The 14,596-nt window shown below is 43.9% G+C and overlaps 1 protein-coding gene across 1 annotated transcript in view; it reads left to right on the top strand.

The window, feature by feature from the left end:
* The window catches only part of PLEKHG3 (pleckstrin homology and RhoGEF domain containing G3), a 608,515-nt gene that overhangs the window by 457,027 nt on the left and 136,892 nt on the right, over positions 1-14,596 (top strand). The window contains exons 6-7 of the mRNA XM_086939446.1: positions 1,260-1,329; positions 9,182-9,228. Coding sequence (XP_086795572.1) covers positions 1,260-1,329; positions 9,182-9,228 — 117 coding nt within the window. The remainder of the gene's footprint in view (positions 1-1,259; positions 1,330-9,181; positions 9,229-14,596) is intronic.

Genomic DNA, 14,596 nt, shown 5'->3' on the forward strand with positions numbered 1-14,596 from the left:
AAAATCCAAGATGCTCTGGGCATCACATGTTCAAGCTGGGTAGTTCTTCGTGGATTGGCCTTTATTTTTCAATGAAAGCACTCGCAAGTGTGGCAAGGCAGGTGTTCACCAGCGAATCAGTAGTATCTGTGCTTGGGTATGCTGAGCATCAGATTTGGGCAAGTAAAGCAGGAAAGCATATTTGTTGAATAAAGCACGGCCACAACAGAGGTTAAAGCTATGAGGGTGGTGTAGAAGCCATCTTCAAACATTTATGAGTTTTGTTAAAAATCACATGTATAATTCAAATATCCATGAAAATATTGGTTGCACATATAACAAACTTCTTCATTGAACGTGTGGCATCAAGAAAGGACCTTTCAGTACTGCTTACCAGGTCAGAAGCTAGAACCATAAATCTGTGCGAGGATCCGGTTGTGGACCTGAGGTACTTCTCCACCAGAAAGTTGGTAGCTGAGGTGTGAGCGGATGAGCAGCATTATACTAGGGTATAAAAAGACTTATGCAGAGCCACATATCAATCTATTGTTTTTTAAAAGAATTAGGGGGTCCTCCCAATGGAGGAAGCTTCAAACGTGTTAATTAGTGGAATAATTGGGATCCAGGTCACACACCAATCATCACACTGACCACAATTCTCATTGATCATAAGGTTGATGAGGTTAGTAGAAATTTGAATTGGGTAATGAGGCTGTAGAAATATGTGCACATACAGTGTACGTGGGTAAGCAGTTTATTTAACAACCGGTACACTTCTGAGACTATTTTTATTTTCCTTTTGCTCTTTTATGTGTTAAAACAAGAAGTGGGCCTGCGTTTTTCTGTCGAGGTAAGCAGCTGCTTGAGATGATTTCAGAAAAGTGTGCCTTTTGTTGGGAGGGGGTGCTTGTGTGCCTCTTTACCGAGGATTGCGTGATGTCCTGGCCACTCAGAGCATTTTGGAACGCATTCTATGACTTAACTGAAGCATGTGATATGATTTCCCTAATGCAAGTTGGTTTTGCTGTGATTCGAAGATTTATGCCGAAACATACCTCTAACCTTGCTGCAAAAATGTCCATCTGACTTTGCAGAAGGTTGAACCCCTCAACCAAAGATTCATTGATGGGATTTCAGAATCATTGGGTTGGATCATCTGCTCAAACATCTGCCATTAGCAGGTTGAGAAGTATGTTTTAAAACCACTTCCTGTATAAAACACATTTAGTGCTCATTGAAAGGGAGAACTGTGTTTTAAAGTGTTTTTTTCTCTTCCTAAGTGAACTCTTGCAGGACCTTGACAGCTGCGACAATGATCCCGTTGCTGTGGCCAGCTGCTTTGTCGAAAAGGTAAGTGCTCCGAAACCCTTTCACGTTATTGGCAATGGCGCTTGTGAAACCAAGTCAGTACCATGGGACTGGTATGACCGAGCAGGGCCATAGGATGCTACAACCCAGTCCATCTCTGCTAGGAGGATTTGCAGACAATTATGGTTTAAATCTCATTTGCTACAGAGTTTTTAGGTCAGGCCTGCGACCACTTTCTCTTGCTGGCCAGCCTTATGTAAAACAAAATAAAATATACATACATGTTAAAAAACTTAGAGGGGCTTTACATCAGAGACACCATAGGTGATGGTGGGGAGAAATCTTGTGAATAGTCTACACCACAGGCAGTCGCTCTGTGTAGCACTTCACCCCATCATATTTCACTTAGGATCACCCTTCTTCATCCACTGGACTGTTCAACTGTGATTCACATGTTGCTTACTCCTGCTGCAGCACATAGCATGGGCCAATGGGTCAGCCCACTTCAGCCACCAGCTTTTTTTGCACTGAAGTGACTGCATTTTGGTCGACCCCATGTGCACATCCGCCTACAAAGAAGTGCATTTAACTGCCAATAGCCTATTTTGCCAATTATTTTTTACTTTTCTTTATGATTTTTATTTGTTAGGCATCATTTTGTGTTTAAAATATGTCTAAAGGTTACTGCTGTTCAAAGGCAATAATACCGTTGCGGTGCCTATATCATGTTTTCCTGTGATATGCCTGAAACCTAAAAAGGGTTTTATGCCTCTTGTACAGGTGCCTGCTAGAGTACAGTACCCATACTGTTATAATTATGTAGACACAATGGTTAGTATTGTTTACATGAAAACGGTTTATTGTAGGCATGTCCTCTTTTTTCTTTCTCAATTTAAAAAAAAATAAAAAGCTGCTATTGTATCAGTTTGCCAAGGTCAGACCTGTTGGATTTGCGAATGCTTGTTGCTTTTGAGATGTCTATTGCTGCTCGTAGCATTCACAACTTATATTAACTGGAATTCCTCAAACAGCTGCCACTGGCTGGTGTTGAAGCTCTTGGCCATATGCCATTATTTAGTAGAAAAACACAGTGAGGGGAACAATATAGACCAGCATGAGGGGACTTGAGTTTCAGGTGAAATTGCTGAAATTCTGACACTGTGATAGAGCTGTAATTGCTTTTTCTCTTCTCCATGTGGTAGTAAAGTGTACTAGACAGTAGTCATTACCCAGTATCAGCACTCTTGTATTACAAAAAGTAGACAGTTTAGTATAGAACCCTTGAAACCTTGGTCGAGACTGTCCATATAAAAAATTAGTCCTAAAAATCACAACATCTAACGAGATTTTGTAAATTCTAAGCTCCGTTTTTAAGGAGCTGATTTACAGTAGCAATATTTTCCAAGGAGGTGGTCACTCCCAGGTCGCTATTCAGTGGGGTGGAGTAGAGTCTTTGGCTTAGCCGCGGATCCTCTTACTCCACCTCGGTCCTAACTACCTCGGAGTGCTCTCTCTCTTGGTTTACATTGCTTAATTAGAAAGTTTGAATGTTGAGAGCTCCATTCAAAGCAGCGGAGTGGCTCAGGATGGTTGAACTGCTCAAATAACCTTTCTAGCCCTTGTGCGTCGTCTATACTAGCTTTTGTAGACCCAAGGAGCAGCAGGGCTTATAATTCTTATTCGGAACTTTTAACAATTGGTATAGCCTTCAGCAGAGCGCTATACCGAAATTTCAGAACACTGAAACATTGAAGACGGTGGAGTGACTCAGGGCAAATAATGGTTGGTATAGGCCTTCTGCTCCAACATTCCAATTTTTGTCTTTCTGTTTCAGCATTTTTATTTTATAACATTCTACCCCCAGTGGTTGGGGTACTTTATTAGTTTTCTAGCCCTTCTGCTTCAGTCTCTAACAATTCTTAAACCCTCTCCGTTGATGTAGACCCTCCCCAGGGGCTTGGGCCTATAATTCGGATCCAGGTCCTTTAACAGCCAGCGTAGCCTTGAGCAGTGGGCTATAATGTTATAATGCTTACTAAATGGGTAGTGTAATGTGTAAGTACATAGAATAAGTACCTATGCAGTAATAATAGCCCAACAAAAGGGGCAGCATGAAAAGATTGACGATGTTGGATATCCAGACAGGAAACCTGTCCTGTTAGGAACTTTCATATGAGTTTTACTGTGACCTTGGGAGCCATCTGTCAAACTTGAGCTTGTCTCCATTAATTAAGATCATCATGGACCTGTATCAAGCGGATGCGTCTGCCAGGTGGATGAGAAATTTAAGCGGGAAAATGGAAAATACATGAAACGTACCTTAGAAATCTACAGAGGCAGATTTCAGGACTGGTTCTCATCTCAGACAGCGGTGCCACTAATCAGCAGATACCGAATTCAACATCTGCCAATCTGAGGATGCCAAATGAGGCCAGTAGGCTACTCACAGCAGTGGCCTTGTTATTTGGCTAGCCTGCTAAGTAGTCAGTTTAGAGAGAAGTAGCCAAAGTTATTTGCTCCATTCCATAGATTACGCAGTACCATGCACAGTCATTAAAATGTCTTGCTGCAAAACCGAGCTGGTACTATGTTCTATTAACATTGAGTTGATATCATGTTCTGTTAACACAGACCTGAAACTATGTTCTGTTGTTTCTGCTGGAACCGTTTGATAAAGATATTGATAGATCTACTGTTGGTAGCACTAACGTGTGAGGGCGGTGGTTAGGCTAAATAAGTATATTTTGCATTTTATATTTTTTGTACCGCACTGCAATACCTCGGGGGCACATTTACTCTTAAAAAAATTATTACAAATAAATGGAAACAGCTACCTCATAGTATCATACAGATTCACCAAATATCCTTGTGTTCTTGAAAATTTGGCAGCTGGCTCTACTAGCCGACACTACTAGGGAGGGTGTCTACAGGAAGACCGGTTCCCCAGCCCTACAATAGTATTGTATACAAGGCCAGAAAGAAACGAGTGGCCAACTCTGTAAAGAGGCTGGAATCCGACTCCACACCGCGATTGTACCAAGGAGAAGCTTCTGTTCTAGTCTTCTCAACCTCATTTAATAAGACATCCACCAACCGGGAGAGTCTCTGCAGTTGAATTAACGTGTTTACTCCCTCCCCTGAGAAGAGTGCCTGTGGTGACCAAAGGTTGCAATTTACACAATCACCTGAATTGTCCCTTGGTGGTTAAACAACTAGTGTTCAACTATTCAGCAAAGTGGCACATATTTATTTAACGGAGACACAAGAGCTTTTCATGAAAATCCACGATTCGACTAGCGTGTGCAAAATTCAGCTTGTTTCATTTGAAGCCTTTCTCCTAACCAGCCAGGGTAGATCTGGAGTGCCAGTAGCCGAAGACTTTACACCACTCGAGTCCCTTGATTCGACTGTGATTTTTATTTTAATGAGGAATTGAAACATGCCAACTGTGAGCATAAGTACACTCATCTGATCTCCTCCTCCCCTGCACGTGTGCCTTCCAGGCACATGCAAAGCTCAACCAAACTATGCGGAGCACACAGACTCGTATTTTGTCTTCATCTTATCAGCTAACTCGGTCTCCTTTGTTGTTTATCGCTCGTGTTATCAAGATCAAAACGTAAACATGTAAAGGCCCAATGTACACATTGTGCAGCGACTTATTGCCATCTGCCTGTAGTTTTGCTATTAAACCTATTTACTAATCAGTGAGATTGCAAGATTCTGATTCCTTGAGTGTCACATATGCCCTGCCTTATTAATATTAATTAGGTAGGCCTGATTTTGCCTTCACATACCCCCCCCCCCCCCCCCCCCCACCCTTTCAATGATTGACTGTGAATGCAGGGCTGAAGCCCTGCAAAAGACAGCAGACCTCAGTCTCTGCATTTCCAAAAGGAAAACGTAAAGAAAAGATAGCCTCCATTGAAGGGGCAAGTGCTGCTTTGAAGAAAGAAAGTGTTCCTTTTGGGAAACTGCCCGCTCTACCCGAGGCTGTCAACGCCAGCTTCCCCTTTATAAATCTGTGTACTCACCCTATGAGGAGTCGATAATGTTCTAGTGGTTTGTTACCGTGGTTGTAGTCATACACCATTAATGTAGGTCATTGCACATTGCAATTAGTTGGAGTTCAATCAGAATGATTTGCAAAAAACCCCATGGCAAGTTGGAAACGTTTTTTCGACTTACAAAAGGTTTAGTACCTGGCTAAACACCATTTTGCCATTCGCAAAACTCAGATTTTGGAAATCACAGGACTTGCGACTGCAAATTGGTGTAGTTCAACTGGCCCATAACACCTTAACCATAACCTTAATTTAAACAACTGTGGGGTATCCCAGAAATGGGTGTTAGTTTAATTTATTGAGCGTGTCTGGATTATTCAAAGAGCTGAGAGGGCTTCAGCGTCCTTTTTCATCCACTTTTTGAATATTTCAGACTCACCCAAGTTGGAAGTGTTGCACCAGCCTGGTGACTGTGTGATACAGTCAATCACATATGTGATGGACACCTTCATGGAATTCTAGCTAAAAGAGAGGGTTATCCTACTTTATACGTTCCCTGGAGGGTGGTTAAATGTGGGACTCGAGGAATCGTTTTGATTTACCCACCCGTGGCATGCTTGATCCTCTGATCCTCACCCATTACACCTGGTGTGAGTGGGTGTGCTAAGCGCACTTTGTAAGCAGAGCACTTGTTCTAAAGGGATCTACAGTTAAAATTGTCTGCAGATTCCTCTTAGCTATTCTTTATTGTAAGTACCTTTGGCAAGATTAAAAACAGGTTTAAAAATGTGACGTTGTTCGGGTACATTATGACCCAAACATCACCGGTCTACACGTTTCAGCCTTACTCACTGCCCATCATGGTCATTGGGCTTTCTTCAGGACCATTAGTGGCTATAATCCCTTATCAATGATAATTAACCAATTTACCATGCAGTATAATGTTACGAAAATATCACACGTCAGAAATATGCATGTACGTACAAACCATACATGCAAATTTCCCTGTTTGTACTGCCCAGATATATTTTAAGACTCCCTAAGGTCTCGAGAGGAGAGCAGATTCTGAAGTTTACCTGAATTTGTATAGATTGGGAATCTGAGGGCATCCTTAATCTCTTGCTAGTGTCATGCCTTCACTGGATGGCCATTTGTTGCAAAGTCATCCTGTGCCCTGGGCACCCCCAACCTTTTGCTGACTGGAACTGGTGGTAACTGACTCTGGGCTCTGTTTAACCAGGGCCAGGGCCAAGCTAAAAGGAACACATTAGAACACAGTTAAGACACCCAACATACACTAGGGTACACTATAGTATGGTGGGGTACCCCTGTAGTTGGCATGACCTACCACCTAAGCCCCTATTATGTAATAGGGCATGGGATTGAAACTACCTAGAAGTCTCCAGTATCCTGGGGCATGGCAGTTTAGAGGCCAGCAGATTCTCTGCACCAGCATGTGTGCTATGCTGAAGCCTGAGGTTTGTTTAAAAGCTGCACTGGTGGCCAGGACATCTGTTAAACCTTAAATTGTGCCCAAACTCGACTTTGGGGATAGGGGCCCTTAAAAAATTAAAAACCTACCATGTTTTTGCATATTAGGGACCCCCAGGGTCACCCCTAGGTATCCCAGGGGTGGGGGGTCAGTTATCTATAAGGAGCGCCCTTATAAAATGAGTTTTTAGAAGCCTGAGTAAAGTGAAATTTTACATTTCACTCCCCACATTGTCTTAAAGAGGTGCTTAAATTCGACTTTGATGCTGGAAGAATTGGGTACGGGAGATCTGCAATATTTATGCAGATTCAGAACCCCTGAAGTCTCCCCTAGTTGCACAGGGGGTGGGGGTCCGGTAGAAATTAGGGAAATACTTATAAAATATGGTTTTATAAGCCCTGGTGCTACAAAAGTGGCGCAAGTCATTTTCCCCATTGCAAACCACATGGCCCATAGGTTAAATTGGTAGGAAGTGATTGATTAATAAATATTGATAGGAGAGGACTAGCTGGACCATTCAAAGACTTCCCAGAATGGTCGTAGTAAATCCAACAATATTATATTGTTGAATTTCTCCTAAAGTGTACATACAATAAGTTATGAGACTTTCTTGTTTGTAAGTCCAAATTCAGCCTTTCAGTGGTCTGCCTTGATTGGTCAGAAGTAAGTGGATTAGCCAGGCTGCTGGGAGGGCAGTGATCTGTTCTATAGGAATGCCAGGCCAGGAGGTGGCGTCGTAAACTACGCTCTTCAAAGGCAAGAGGGGAGGCCTGGGTTTTAGTCCACTATGACAGTCGTGACCCAGAGTCAGGACTAGGCTTAAGAAAGGTATTTGCAGATGGTAGGGTGAAAGTCCATGGAAATGAGCTATCCCAGGGAGTGTGTTTAGCCAGCTCTTACCTCCTTGCTGGAAAATCAGCCATTATGGATTTGGATGGATGATGCACTCTGGGACAAACTAATGCCACACTCCACAGGATGTGGTCATAACTATGAGGAGTTGCCCTGCTCTCATTGGTCAGCAGTGACCTGGTGCTTGACCCAGAGAATTTTGAATAAGTATCCGAGAGGGGCAGAGCCCTCCAGATCTGCTGCTTAAAACAGAATGAAGCAAGAAGTGCCCTGCTGAAGTTTGCTGTGCAAGAAACTCTAAGGCCTGACCTATGAAGACTGCACCATCTGAAACTACAGCCCTGTGGATTACCTTGCTGCCAACGGACTAAGAGTGGACTCCCTGCAAGCTACAGGTTAACAGAGCTCACCTGGACAGCCCCACAAAGAATTCAAAGCCTGGAGTACCATTGGATTTGTAAGGGTTTTGTTCAAGTGGATTGCTGAGTTGAAGTTTCACACTTTCAAGGACCCTCCTGGAGATTCCAGAACCTTGGATTGCGTGTTGGATACTTTGGGACCCGCAAGCAGAACGCCAGGAAGGTGTTCTAACTGGACCCCGCTTGCTGAAGAAGGCGGCCCACTACAGTGGTGAGGATTCTTCAGAACAATTTATAAAGGTGTGTCCCTGACAGAGAAAACGAAACGACTTCAGGGGCACTGTTGGTTTCTAAGCACTAGAAAGTGACTAATCTTTAAAAATTCATATCTCTGGTTCCCTATAGTGGATTATTTTCGTTTTGGTGTCATTTAAAAGATAAAAATATTACCTATTTTTATAAATTGGTGTTGGATTTTTATTTTATGTTGTGTCTTAATTATTTACTGAAATGGTGTTTTTGAATGCTTTACATACCTGTCTTTGAAGTTAAGCCTGTCTGCTCGCAGCCACGTTACCAAGGGTTGAGCAAAGGCATAATTTCCTAAGACCTATGCTGAGTACTATCATGTGTTAGTGCCTTATTGCCAGTGGCAGACCTACATTTGCCCCTACCAATAACCCACTTTCCAACACCATTGGAATGAGCATTTTGCACTGAGAAACAAAGGAACAGCCTTCTCATCTCCGTACTGGGGAGGGTTTCATCAGAGCTTTGCACAATGCACATCCACAGACACCCAAATCCATAAGTACATGTTTATGGAACAACATTTACCCTACTAAGAAATACTCTTGGCGTTCTCCACATCACCAATCGCACAAGAAGATCAAAGGCTCCCTGCTTGACTGGCCAAGTGAATTGTGGAGCTTGTGAATGGGTAAAAGATCTGATTGTTTCTTCAACTCTAGAGTTAGAGTTGAACACTGCTAACCCTAGAACCAAAAGGAGTTTTTTTAAGAGTGTTGACAGCGATTTTAGCGGTTCCACGTGAATATAGGATTCGTACAAAAAGTTTCTATGTCATGCAGTTTATTTCGCTTCCTAGCCAGAGTACCAGGTTCTTGAATACAGACTGCATTTTCAGACCATGTTATTAAAATGTTTTTTTTTCTCTTTGCTTGCAGAGCCAATACTTCGATATTTACACCCAGTACTGCACCAACTATCCAAAGTAAGTAAGACATAAAAGTGACTAATCAATGCTATTACTAAGAAGTTAAAGAAAATATTCCACACAAAAAAAACGAGAGGAAGGGTGTGGATGATACTAACCTGTTTCAACAGGAGTGGAAGAGGCGCAGGCAGACACACGGGAAAGACCTAATGTACTGGACATGTTTATGATTTTTGTTAACTGTTTAAATGTTGTGTGCACGTTTTGGCATGTATTTTCGTAGAGAAATGTACGTTTTTAATTTGTCACAATTTTATTAGACTTTCATCTGATTTTAATTTGTGATATACATCCGTAATTTCATGAACCTTAGTTTCAAGAACATTCTATGCCGCCTTTTAAGGATTCAAATGTTTTTATTCTGTCTGACAGATTGCATTAAGGTTTATGCATAGAATGAAGAAATGTGAAACGACAACTGGTGTGCACTCTGTAATCATAGCCCTTATGCAGTTGTTTGTTCTGCTCGGTGAATGGTCTTCTTTTCAAGTGCAGATTCTTTCATTCTGTGCTTATCTCTGGACACTGTTTCAGATTTTAGCACTAGATTGTGAGTATGTAATGTTTGTTCCTGTTTAAATGTTCTAGTTTGTGTCTGATATGGTCCATCAATTTCCACTTGCATTTCTCTTCCTGCAGTGGAGTATTCATTCGATGTATCGTCATAGGAAAGACCAGCTGAGCGGTCAGTGACCGAGTCTCAGCGGTGCACAACCCTGTCCCATCTGACACATGCTCAGATGAATTTGTTACAAAGATAAAACTTGAGGCCTGGCTTTGAAGACCTTCTAACTTTTTCTGCAGTTGGCCTTGGTTGTTCATATAGACTGCCACACACTGGGCAACGGTTCCCATTATCCCTACCACCACCCGAAAGGGAATGGCAGACCAATGAGAGCAGCCCAAAGGCAAAGCTTTAAGTTTGTCATAATTTAGTAACAAGTAGTTGTCACTCGCCCATTCTGTCCTTCTCATAACCAACTTGCCACCGTTGCTGAATCTTAAGGGAGGTCCGTCAGGATCTCGCTCACAGTTGAAATTGCAGACCAAGGTTGGAGATCTTCGGAGCGAAGTGGTGTATATAAGAGATCGAAGAGGAGAGGGCAGAGCTGAGCCTTGTAAAACCCCAAAATTCTAAGGCACAACTGCAGGACCCCAAAAGTCAAAGGCAGAACTGAGGACACAAAACTCGCAATCTTGACTTGCTGGGTTGTTCATACAAGAAAAGATCTAAGTCCTCCCAGAGCCTTAATACCAGCCATAACATAAACTCCAGCCACTGCATGGTCCACAGTGTCCCCTGATGCAGCCGGTCCCCCTGCCTCACAGCAGGACTCCCCAGGTGTATTTGCAACGGGTTCCTTCTGTTGTATTTCTAGAATGGGGCAGAACAGTGCTTGATATTCTGAGGAAAACTATTATCTAGGCCTTTCCATTGCAATCGTCTAAATAACTTGCATCTACACTTGACACAGTGAATAGCATAGACCACCCTACATGCAGAAGCCTCTTATTCCTTTACACCAAGTTGGGATGCTATAAAAGTGTATTCTGTTAATAATTTCAAAAAAACCTCATGGCCCAGCCTAGTCACAGAACTAACACGCCTGCTCACTGGCAGTCTCTTCCAATTAGCGTCAAACAAAGCGCTTTCAAGCCGCTGCATGCAGCAGCCTGGCTGGGGGTGGGCTGATTTATTTTCGTTTGAGCTCCTCCTTTGTTTACTTGGAGCTGTGGAAATGCCCTCCCACCGGAAGTTTAAATACAAGGGCGTTCTGTTTTCCAAAGAGAACTAAAGAACAATGCATTACAGATGGAGGGTGTGTGGGAGGAAAGGAGACTTTATGCATTATTTATGTCTCTGAAATTGAAGGTTAAAAAAACTCACTTTTTTCAGAGAAAATAAAAATGACGCTTCTCCATATTTTATCAATATCACACTTCTGTAGTATTTTACAGATTGAAATGTATTTTTTCATGCTTATCCTAATCTGATGACCTGACCTTGAACCCTCACCCACCCAGAGTACCACCCCATCCACTAAGTCTGTATTCTGATTGAGCTAATAAAAGATACCTGTGTGCTAGTTCACCCTTCTCTAACCCACTGGGCTACATCTTGTTGGGTCCACCAGTGGTTGCATTATAAACTCCCATTAATACTGCCAGTAAAGAACTGCATAGTCAACTATGTATTCTAGATTTTTATATAAAGCGAACATTAGCAGAGGAGGATTATTATTTATTTCATAAGCCGATGTGTGCCCGTACCTGCTGCCTGTCCGTCTAATTTACCTGACTTTTATTCATTATACATTTGCACGTTTTCGGTCTGTCCCTCCTTACACTTCTGTTCGTCTAAAAGAGCCTTTAAACCTGTACCTCCTGAGGGGAATCTCGAGCCGATTCAGCTGTTTAAAAAATGTTCTCTGTTGCAACATACTCTATCTGAATGATAATTATTCTATACGACATTTATGAACATATCTATAATCAGCAACATATTCAATACACCGTCTGTAATTATAATAATAATAAAATAGATTTCTTATTGTGACTTCTAGCTGCAGATTCCTCACCTTTTGAATACTCCCCAGGCGTCAGACTGGATCTGGAAACTGTTCAGAAGTACCTCTGTGCGCTAGTAGGGTACACACTGATGCTGTTCCATCCGCAAATGACACGAAGAGCCTATATAGCCACCACTCCTGTGCGCTGATGACAGTTCCTTTCTTTCTGTACCACAAGACAAGGATCCGGAGATCATGCTCCGACTCTTTGGATCCTTGCTGACATCCTCTGGCGAGCTACTGGTCCCACGAAACCAAGAGGTTCATCACCCGTGTCACTTGCCGGCAGGTTTACCCTTGGTGCTAGCTGGACCCTCCGAGCCAACTGACTCCACTTTCGGCTCCTCGTGCCACACCGGTTCCCAGCAAATCAACGCAGATGCAGACTAAGTCTTCTCTGGAAGACGAGACCCCAATTGTTCTCTCAGACTACTAGTCAGTGTCCGTTCGACCTTGATCGAAGACATGCCTGGCTGCTGTTGAGGCTTATTTCCTCTGTTTGAGCACAACATGGATTCCTTGTTCTACATGGATTCAGATCACGATTATGATGGGGGTGATGAGAACGGCAAACCTTACCGCAGAGAGAATTGGTATGATGCCTTGCAGGAGGTTGCTTGCCTTGATACTTCCCTTGAGTCTGCACTGGCTCTCACCCCCCTGGCACTGTCCATAAGGAGAGTGCTTTGTACCCCATGGTTATGTGTAGTTTGACTGACTTCTTTGAGCTCCATCTCCTCACATTGGAGGTCAAAACCATAGTACTTACGGAGGTTCTTCAGCCAGGGCAGACATCTACTGAGCCTATTTTCTCATTTAATGAGGTCCTTATGGACACCTTTTTGAGGGCTTAGGCCAAACCTTGCTCTGGCCCCCTTGGCAACTGCCAGATTGTACGACACCCCTCCCCTGCTTTGGGCGAGCCAGTATTTATCTCAACACCCCTCACCTGAAAGCTTGATGGTGTAGTTATGTGCAAGCAAAACCAATTCCAACTCCTTTTAGACTATTCCCCCCTGATAGGGAGTCGAAATAGGTAGAGATGTTCGGTAAGAGAGTCTTCATCAACCTGTTTGCTGCACAGGTGTGTTAATGTCAGCTGCCTGCTGGGGCGCTATTCTCACGCCCTTTGGGACTCCGTGCCTTAAGATCTCCCAGGTGTCCCTCATGATCTCCGATCTTGTCCTCACCCACGCCATATAGGACAGCAATGATGTTTCAAGTTCACAATTCGGTGTGGCTTGGCCACCACTGATTCCAGTGGGTGGGCCATTGGCACCAATGTTGCCATTTGCCTCCACACTTGGCTGCAGTCCACTGGTTTGTCAGGCAATGGCCGGTCATCCCTTGTGGACATGCTGTTCGATGGGACTTGCCTGTTGAGAACAAGACCGACTTTGCTCTCGAGCGGTTCAAGGTGAGCAGAGCTACGGCACTCTCCCTGGACCGATCTGCCCTACAGTTCCTTTCATTGCTTCAGCAGAGGTACCTTATACCGTCAGCCAAGCCAACCACAGCCTTGTGCTCAGCATTTTCACGGCTGTGGCGCCCACTGCTGCCTAAGTCAAACTCAACAAGGCATACAGTCCACTACCTCCCTTACCTGCCAAACCCCTTTAGCGTACCCATAGTGCAGCAGAGACAATTGGTAGGAGGCAGGAGTTAACAGCTCTTGGCGGTTTAGCAGGGCATAACTTCCAACAGGCAGGTCCTGCTAATTTTTCAGTAGGGTTGGGCCTTACCATTCCTTTCCGCACCGCAGCACATTCCCCATCCCCTCCAATGAGTGAAGAGGACCATTTTTCTACTTTGCGACAGGAAATGCAAACCCTTTTGGACAAAGGGGTATCGAGAGGGTGCCCGTGGCAGAAGTAGGACGAGGTTGGTATTCCCACTACTTTCTGGTGTCCATAATGGACGGAGGCTTTTGGTCAATAGTGGACCTTCACACTGTCAAAACCTTCCTCCTGAAGGAAACATTTTATATGATGTCACTGACCCAGGTCCTCTCTGCCCTCGACCCTGAAGACTGACTTGTTGTGTTGGACCTGCAGGCCGCCTATTTCTGTATACCTGTCCCGCAAACCCATCAGGCTACCTGTAGTTTGTGGTAGGACAGGAGCATTTTCAGTTTTCTGGGCTACCCTCTGGTGTCCTCAAAAGTGATGGCAGTGGTTGCAGCACATCTTTAGAGGTCAGGGGTGTCAGTCTTCCCCCTACCTCAAACACTGGTTGTTGAAGGAGGGCTCACTCCAGACAGTTGTCAACCACATACAGACTAAGGCGAACTTGTGTCATCATTGGGGATCAGTATCAACATACTTAAGTCACACCTCACTCCTTCTAAGATGCTCCCCTTCTTTGGAGCCTTTCTGGACACTGTTCTGTTTTTGTGCTTTTTCCGCACGAAAGTGTCCAGGACATTAAGGCTATGATCTCAATCTTTCAGACTCAGCCCTATATTTCAGTGAAGCTGACTCTGTGGCTGCTAGGACTGATGGCCTTCTGCCTCCTGCTGCTCGAATGTCCCCAGTGGGCCCATCATCAAGGTAACATCTCCGCCCTTGTTCAGATTTCAGGGGAGACTGCTAAAAATCTGCAGTGGTTGTTTCTAGACCATAGTTGGATCAGTGGCCGACCCCCTCTCCCTTCCCCATCCAGAGCTGACGTGGTGGCCAATGCATCGCTTCTTGGTTGGGGTGGTCACGCCGCCCTTCATGTTACAGTACTACATGGTGGTTGGTATTGTCCGTGAGCACCTGTGCCAGCCTCCCCTCGACAGATGAATGAAAGGA

Source organism: Lissotriton vulgaris, chromosome 9, assembly GCF_964263255.1.
Source record: "Lissotriton vulgaris chromosome 9, aLisVul1.2, whole genome shotgun sequence".
NCBI lineage: Eukaryota > Metazoa > Chordata > Amphibia > Caudata > Salamandridae > Lissotriton > Lissotriton vulgaris.